Source organism: Glandiceps talaboti, chromosome 2 (assembly GCF_964340395.1).
Source record: "Glandiceps talaboti chromosome 2, keGlaTala1.1, whole genome shotgun sequence".
Classification (NCBI taxonomy): Eukaryota; Metazoa; Hemichordata; class Enteropneusta; family Spengelidae; genus Glandiceps; species Glandiceps talaboti.
Window position 1 is genome coordinate 20,519,791 of NC_135550.1, and position 9,274 is coordinate 20,529,064.

Here is a 9,274-nt window from a genome sequence, read left to right on the forward strand (position 1 = left end):
TCCCGGTTGACCTCCCAGCATGCATTTTGAATAAGCATAGGCCTGAGGTCAATATTCATTTACACAGGGCCGGGTATGCAGTGATTACCTCTCAGGATTCCGATTTTTGGCAAGTTTTATCGATGTAAACTGTTGATAAGAAGATTTTAAGCGAGGTGGATGGCAAAGACACGTCTATACCAACGAGTGCGCTAATTGGTCACAGAATGTCGTCTGCAATTATTCGTACCGGGGGTAGTCCTCTTCGACATGTACTGTGTGTTTTGCGAACTGGTTTTCCAAATTACTCCAATGTACATTATTTGAGTATATGCAGGACATTTACTCATCAAATCTCAAAACATGGATGTTATAAATGTAGTGAGTCCGTGCAGTCAGTGTTGAAAATAGGCAGAACTACGTCACTGTTATGTACACGTTCGTTTCGATGTGTGCAAACTGGCAAATCATACTACTGGAGAACTTACTGTACTAAAGCTAAAAATGTAGGGCAGAAAAGTGTTGTTGTACCAAAGAAAGGAGAGGTTTCGCGACTTTTTTCCATGGCGAAGCCAGAGAGAACAAAACTTGCAGGTTCGTAATTTTTTTTCCAAACATACATATTAGTTATTACATTAGATGTAACGTTATTTTTTTTCTTCTCCCACTTATGTTTCAGTCCCCTAGTCTGGCCTAGATGGCTGAACCTCAATATAATTATCATTCACAATGTACAATGTCGGGGTAAGGCTAGACTAGCTGTAAGCTATTTCTTGACTCCCCATTTACCCTTCTCTCCTTTGTTTTTTTGTTACCATTATTTTGTAATCATTTATACGCTTGGGTAAATGTACCACTTATTATTATTATATTAAATTATCTGTGAATCTGTCTGTCTGTCTGTCTGTCTGTCTGTCTGTCTGTCTGTCTGTCTGTCTGTCTGTCTGACTGACTGACTGACTGACTGACTGGCTGGCTGGCAGTCATGGTACTGTTTCAAACTGAGATTGGTTGAAATAAAGGTTAGTAAATGTAGAGAAGACAAAACTCATATCTTTTCTAACGTCTTCCAACTTTACAAGATTACAAGTAATGAATCATTTGCAGGGAAATTAACAGTCAAAAATGTCATTTCTTAATTGAATAACCAAATATTTCTCTTTTTTTACTGTACAGGTGCAATTGTGTTGTTATGTATTTCCAGTGCTGTTACAATGTCAGTGCCATTTTGTATGGGTAAAATTATAGACATTATTAACTCTTCATTGGATACAGAAGAAATGATCCAAACTTTAAAAACTATAACTAAGATCCTTGTAGGAGTCTTTGTCTTTGGGGCTGCTGCTAATTTTGGACGTGTCTATTTGATGCAAATTTCAGGTCAGTATCTGATGCTAGTTATTAACTTGACAAGTATTTTATTTTGTTAAGAATTTCCAACAAGAATTTTGTTTCTGCCCAGCTTTCATATTAGGTTGCATGCCATGATGACATTGTATGTAATTAGTATTATTAGGCTGAGTAAAAGAAATGTTGTGGCTCCAATTACATATCTATTGAAATGTAATTGTGTGTGTGTGTGTGTGTGTGTGTGTGTGTGTGTGTGTGTGTGTGTGTGTGTGTGTGTGTGTGTGTGTGTGCGTGTGTGTGTGTGCGTGTGTTCAGATGCTTTTATTAAACTTTTCTCATATTTTGAAAGGCTACATGTTATGCCCATATGAATCATAAAATGCACTCCTTTGCTAAGGATCAGTTGTCATTGCAGTAGATGATGGTGACACATGTAACTAAAGTCTGTATATGGAAATAGCATATGTTATTACCCAAAATATCCCTCTTTTTATTTCATGTATTCTTTCTCTGAGTTACCGCTTACATCACAAGTTCAAAGATCTAGGAACCTCCCTGCCCACAATTTCTGTCACACCATATTGACCAAATCAGACTTTCTTGATCTTATATAATGCCCTTCTGTTATTGTCTTTCAGGGCAAAGGATTATCAAGCGGTTACGAGAGAGAGTCTTTGTTTCAATAATGCGTCAGGATGTGGCATTTTTTGATAAAACAAAGACTGGTGAGCTGATAAATCGTTTATCATCTGATGCTCAGCTTGTTGGTCAGTCTGTCACCACCAATATATCTGATGGACTGAGATCAACAGCACAAGTCATTGGTGGTGTTGGAATGATGGTAAGTTTATAATCACATCAGAGGTGGTTTGTGTTTGAAATACAGGACAGGACAAGACAAGATAAGACCATCGTCGCAAACCGCGACCGTTTTACAGTTCTGTTCTTAACGAGCCGGTCCCTACTTTATTTCGAAGTGCAGTGGTAGAAATAATAATGCAAGAATGGATAAGACATGATAACAGTAATGTAACATATTGGTATTTGCTGTTACGTTTTGTAAATGGATTCAGCTATAACAAATCCTTGCCAAATCATAGTCACTAATGACATTGAGTTTGATGTCATGATGTCATGTGATATTCAAAATCAGTAATATTGCAATAGCATCCCTCCATAGATTTATAAACCAACTGAAATACCATCATCTATAATTATGAAGACCAATTCAAGTATAAAAAAGTCAGTTTACACATTATCATATATATTCTGTTAAAAACCGTTGTCTCATTTCTGTCTTGAAGAAACAATTTTTAGGTTCCTTATTTCATTTTCAAACTTTGTCTGATAGACACATGTACACTGATTGTGCACAAATTCTGGACCACAGAGTTGATTATTTCATGTATTGATTTACTATTATTATAATATTCCATGTTTCAACAGTTTTACACATCACCTCAGCTTGCCAGTGTAGTATTGGCCATAGTTCCTCCAGTTGCTGGTTTTGCCATTATATATGGCAGATACTTGAGAAAAATCACTACAAATATACAGGATTCTCTCGCTAAAGCCACTGAGGTAAGTAGAAATTTCTTTGATAATATACAGTGAAGGGTGTCAAGAGAACTCAGGCCATAGAAGAACTCTGCCCGTCTTCCCAAGACAGTGCATCGTATTGCGATATGCTTTGTACTTGTCCTGTGAATGAGACTTCTGTTTTCATGGATCAGTCTCACAGGAACTATGATGAAATAATTTAACTGTAGCATGTTAGTATGTATCATGAATATGTAAATTTGTGTCATACGTGAGGATTTTAAGAGCCAGATATGATAACACACTTTCAATGTCTGGATGTACCTATCAATATCCAGCAGATTCACGATGAGCACATATACTGCAGCCCTGCAATGTAACTGTCAATTTATTCAGCCTACTACTACTACTACTACTACTTGCATTAGGGACAGGGGGTGAAACAAAACATTGTATGTCCGGCCAAAAACATTTAATTTACCCCAAGATACTAAATAGAGTACCTTTTTGAAAAAGTCAAGAATACGACAATAACTTAATTGTCTTTGTCAATATTATGAGTGAGATATCAGTGCTGTTGATAGAAGAAAGAAAGTTCAGACATCACCTGTAAGGTTTGATTTTATAGTTTAACCTGTGTTGTAAACCTCAGGTCTCTTTACAACACCATCCGAAATGTACCAGTCAACAGGTACATATTTCATATTCATATTTCATTGCTTGAGCAGCAATGTGTGCTCTGGCTTGCAAGAATGAGTTTATCATTCAAAAGAAGTTATTTACATTTGATGTTACTCTCTGAAATTTAACTCAATCAACCATCATTAGTGACTGACGTACATATACACCAATTCCAATTCCTTCAGTATTGTGTTATTAACAGGTTGCTGATGAGAGGATAAGTAATATACGCACAGTCCGGGCATTTGCACAGGAGAATAAAGAAAGTCAGTCATATTCTAAACAGCTACAGGAAGTCCTGGTATTAGTTTATAAAGAAGCGCTTGTTAGGGGAGGATTCTTTGGTATGGTGAGTAAAGTATGGTGAAAAAAACCAACTAATACCTTAATAGCATGATTGCTATTTATATAAAACTAATGACTTGTCTGCCAGGATGTAGACTACAGTGGAGTTCCTTAATTATGATGTGGCAAAGGCATGAATATGCTCAATCTGATTGAAATCCAGTGTAGATGTCGGCTAATCGTTCATTGTTATTTTACCTCAGTATATTTGCTTGAATTGACCTTTGTGATACATGTTTACATTTTCATAGAGGTGGCTCTAAAGACGAAAACATAAACTTGTATCATGAAGGTCAATTCAAGCAAAAATACCAAGGTAAAATAACAATGAACGATTAGCCGACATCTACCTCGGATTTTAATCAGATTGGAATATGCCAAATTCCAGTTAACAAGTGTTTGAAGGTAAAGTATGACAAGAGTGTGCCCCAGATTTGGTAAAGTGAGGGCTAAAATGTTTGACATGGCACTGATTGTATGGCATTGTAAGAAGCTGTGAATAAAATCTCCATGAAGTGGTTAAGCCTATTTTGATCACTGGTATTCACTAATACAATTTATAGTACAGCAAGAACAATATGTAAACGAGTTGCAACTTTTTGTCTGGTGTCTTATGCTAGAATACGCTACTATTTTCAGTCTGACCCTCACTTCCAGTCCCAAAACAGCTTGAAAACAGTGCACCTAGTGGCCAAACCGTAAAATCTTTTGTCTTTCCTGTAACTGAATATGCACGTGTATGCTTTGACAGTGTTTTCTTTATGAGAATAAAAGTTGAAAATAAAAAGTTCATATTTCATGTTGTTTTTTTATTATTAGATGGGATTGTCTGGGAATTTTATCATGTTATCAGTGTTATATAGTGGTGGTATGATGATGAATTCAGCACAACTAAGTATTGGTGATTTGTCAGCATTTTTACTATATGCTGGCTTTGTAGGAATTTCAATTGGTGGTAAGAATTCTGTTCAATAATTTCTAAAAGTAGAATTGTGTGAAAGTAAAAAAAATTAATTTTTGTTTGGTACATCTGAAAATTAACACTCAAAAATTGTGTCTTTTTCTCTGACCTATTTTCGTGAATAAATATACAACAGTAATTATGAAACTGTTAATTAGGAAACAGAAACAGATATTTGAATAAGTTTTGATGAACATTTTGTAAATAGATAACTATGCACTGGAGTAAAAGACATGTTATTGTGGATAAAAATGTCAGCCCAACATGTGTATCAGCAAAATTCAATAACGACCAACATATTTCATCTTGAAATACAATGTTTGATATAGAATATATGAATTCTTACCCAGTGATAATTCTCATGTTCAAGTTGAAGTGGACCTACGTTATTTGATGTAGTCAGCTTGCAACAAATGAAAGTTGTTGTGATAATTGTGAAAGTCAATCAGCAAGCATCCCATGTAATGTACTATTTCTATATGGAAAAAGTGGTGTTGATTATTCACACTTTTGGTGTAGTGTCTGACTAATATACGTTTACTATCATTGCATGGTATACTGCATACATTTTGTATAATGTTTTCACTTTATGTTACTGACAGTCATGGTACAAGTATTGTCACACCTTTCTTTTCCTGATCTTTCAGGGTTGAGTTCTTTTTATTCTGAATTAATGAAGGCACTAGGAGCCAGTACAAGACTGTTTGAATTGATTGACACAAAACCATCGATACCACTCACAGGTTAGTTTAAACTTGAATGGTCTTGAAATTATTAAAACAGTTGCTGTGATTTCACAAATACATTCAATATGAATTATCTTCAAGTACCTTGTCACTGATTCTTCCACTACTAACGTGTCAACAGAAAAGTTAAGACTTTGATAGAAACCATCACAATGTTGCCTATTTGTGTGACTAAGGTGGACTGACACCAAGATGAGGGAATTGGTATATTTCACCACAGCATGATAATTGAATATATAGTTTGTATCTGCTCTGTAACAATGCTTTTCAGTATGAAAAAGACTACTGTATTTAACATACACAAATAATGTTTTGACAAAACAAATGACATACAATGTAAAGCAGTCTGCAAAGTTTGGCATACCCTAATATAATAATATGACTATGTAGTAAAACAAATAAATAACAACATGTCTGCAACAGAATTAAATGTATTACTTCATTCTTTTCCAGATGGTATTCGACCAGTATTATCAAAGGTTCAGGGTGCAATTAAGTTCAGGGATGTAAGTTTTGCCTATCCTAGTCGTCCTGATGCATCAATATTTCAGAGTTTTAATCTAGAAGTTGATGCAGGTTCAGTAACTGCTGTAGTTGGGTCCAGTGGTTCTGGTAAATCTACATTGGCAGCATTACTCATGAGATTCTATGATCCCAGTCAAGGTAAACAAACAAGTTGATCAGGTGTTTTGAATTTTGATAGTAACAATTTGGACTATCACAAAGTGCCTGATGATGATGATGATGATGTCATCGATAACTATAAGTGTTTTTTGGTTAGATTTTGGAGCCCCCTGATAACAAAGAGGAGGGGGTCTGGTAAAAGTTGAACAGATTTCCATATCTTGTTGCATAAATTTGGTGGGGAATTCCAGAAAAATATTTTCTGAGCACAGGTAGATTTTAAATGTTACCCACACATAATCAAAACACAGAATGTGCAAGTGAACTACCTGATACTCGGGAATTGTGTAATTGAAACCATTGTCAACAACTGCGAATGGCCCCTCCACTGTCTATGGTGCTATACATTGTGGAGTTCCTGATTAATAGACTGGTTTGTTAAGGACGATCGCACAATGTCACATGAGCTCAATAAATGAACATCATTTGTTTAGGACAAAAACCCCTCCCCCCTCCTCCTAAAGAAATGTTCACAAGGGCAACATCATACCTTTATATATTATGTAAATCATGATGAAAACTAGTGGTCACACTACTATGATTGATGCAATGTAAGTACATGTAATAAGTATGCTCTTGGCTTGACATAGATGAATTCTGATGAATGATGTTCTGAATTATAGCATTTCATTTTTTCTCTACAAGTGTGCAATGGAGCAACACAGCATTTCATTTACATTCAAAATATTTTATCTAAGATATGTTGACATCATACTTTGTGTTGACATTCCTGTAGGTCTTATATTCATTGATGATATTGATATCAGATCTCTAAGTCCTGAATGGTTAAGGAATCAAATTGGCATTGTTAGTCAGGTAAGTCTGTCTCCAACCAAGACACAGTATAAATCACATGTACAGAAATCATTTCTACATGAGGCTATCAAACATTGACAGTAACTAAGGCCAGTGGTATTTTGATTGTCATTTTTGTAGATTAAAAAGGTGAGTATGTGAGTATGTAATGACCACAAAATTTGTCATGATTTGTGACTGTAAAACCATACACAAAATGGATACATCTCATTTCCAGTTTTCAGATCATAGATGAACAGACATAATCTCTTGTAGAGGAAATTCTGATTCAATATACCAACAAATATTTTAGAGATTATTTAGTAAACTTATTAGTAGGGTAATTACCACAACCCAAAAACAATGAAGAGTTGGTTTTGTACCAAGAAAGTTAGACACACATGTAATAAAAGTTGTTTTCTGTTTGGATTCTACCAGGAACCAGTCTTGTTTTCCAGTTCTATTGCTGATAATATAGCTTACGGTGCAGGAGATATTTCTCAAGTTCAAATAGAAGACATATATGAAGCAGCTAGGATGTCAAATGCATATGATTTTGTACAAGGTTTCCCATCAGGGTTTGATACTCTAGTTGGTGAAAGAGGAATCATGCTATCAGGTGACAAAACAATTCTTTTCAACTCAAACTATTAACTTCATATTTTTCATGGAATTTTTAAAATAAGCATTTGTGTTCTCTTCAGAGTGCCAAGGTTATAGAAATAAATTCATACCGGATGAGCTAACAGTAAAAATATCCACCTGACAAAGAAAGAAAATAGTGTGTGCTCAAAGGGCTAGATAATAATTTGGGTTTGGAATTTGTCTCAAAACAGACTGTAATGCAAGCATGTTGTGGTATAGTCTGTAAGATACAACATTTACCACATTATCATATATACCCACTGTCACATCTGTATAGCCTACATTTTAATTTGGTGGGGAACAGCGCCCTCACATCAGTGCAATAATTTACTTTATCACGCTCAGGCACACTTTGCCCAAATAAAGTCAGTTGTGTAAATTGTTCAACCATTTCTTCTAAGAAAAATAAGCAAAAGAATATTTCTAATGTATTCTAATGTTCCATGGGGTACGTGACAAAACCTTTACAGGCCAGATATAGGTTTTGCAGACCTTGATATTGTGACTTAATGGGCCCTTCCAAAGTCAGGCCCTAATGCCATACAACCTTGGTCTGCAAAACCCATATTTGGTCTGTAAAGAGGACTGAAGGACACCATGTATCTTATACTCTATGTGTGGTGATGCTTATTAATACCTGGTTTGTTTATAGGTGGACAAAAGCAAAGAATTGCTATTGCTAGAGCTATTCTGAAGAATCCTAAAATTCTACTATTAGATGAAGCAACAAGGTAAGATCATGTTACACATGTGTGAATACTTTGCTGTAGAATAGAATGGTTGTTACAGTGTGTTTACAGTACTGGAGCATGTCTGTCCCATCTAATACTACATGAAACATACATGTCACTATGTAGTTGACAGTGTGCTCTCTGTTGCAGTGGGTCAAAATGATAAAAATAAAAGTAGATTTTCTTGAGAGTCACCACATCATGGTATGGGATAGGTTAATGTGACATGGCTAATTACTTTAGGGGGGGGATACTGGTTGCTGATAGTTTTTATTCTGTTGCATTGTTCTGAAAATCTAATGAGAACTATAAAGGCAGATGAACCAAATTAGTAATTCCTTGGGGCAGTCAAGTTGTAATCAAGAACTAAATTATCCTTATATACCTTTTCATAGACATGATGTAAACATATAACAGAATACCATAGCCACTACAACTAATTTATTAAAACATTTTCCACTGATCCTGCTCATATCTGTTATTTATTCTTGGTAATGTCTATTAAAACTTAGATTGACCAGAATATATGCATGTAAAACATTGTCACCAAATGTAACCGACTACAACAATATGGTTTGACTTGTAGTGCCTTAGATGCTGAGAGTGAACACCTTGTACAAGAAGCCTTGGAGAGAGTGATGGTTGGACGAACTGTTATCACTATTGCCCATAGACTATCAACAATCAAAAATGCTAATACTATAGCAGTACTTCATAATGGTGGAATAGCTGAGTTAGGAACTTATGACCAACTCATGGCATTGTCTGAGGGAATATTCAGACGGTTAGTTGAGCGACAGACAGTAACTTCTTCATGA

At 35.4% G+C, this 9,274-nt stretch overlaps 1 protein-coding gene across 1 annotated transcript; it reads left to right on the forward strand.

Moving 5' to 3' along the window:
* Window positions 1-206: 206 nt before the first annotated feature.
* LOC144445404 (ATP-binding cassette sub-family B member 10, mitochondrial-like) lies at window positions 207-9,274 on the forward strand. Its single transcript, XM_078134946.1, has 12 exons — window positions 207-573; window positions 1,156-1,359; window positions 1,968-2,170; window positions 2,776-2,910; window positions 3,752-3,898; window positions 4,714-4,849; window positions 5,503-5,598; window positions 6,055-6,264; window positions 7,022-7,101; window positions 7,519-7,699; window positions 8,378-8,456; window positions 9,043-9,274. The coding sequence occupies exons 1-12, from the start codon at window positions 207-209 to the stop codon at window positions 9,272-9,274; spliced, it is 2,070 nt and encodes a 689-aa protein (XP_077991072.1).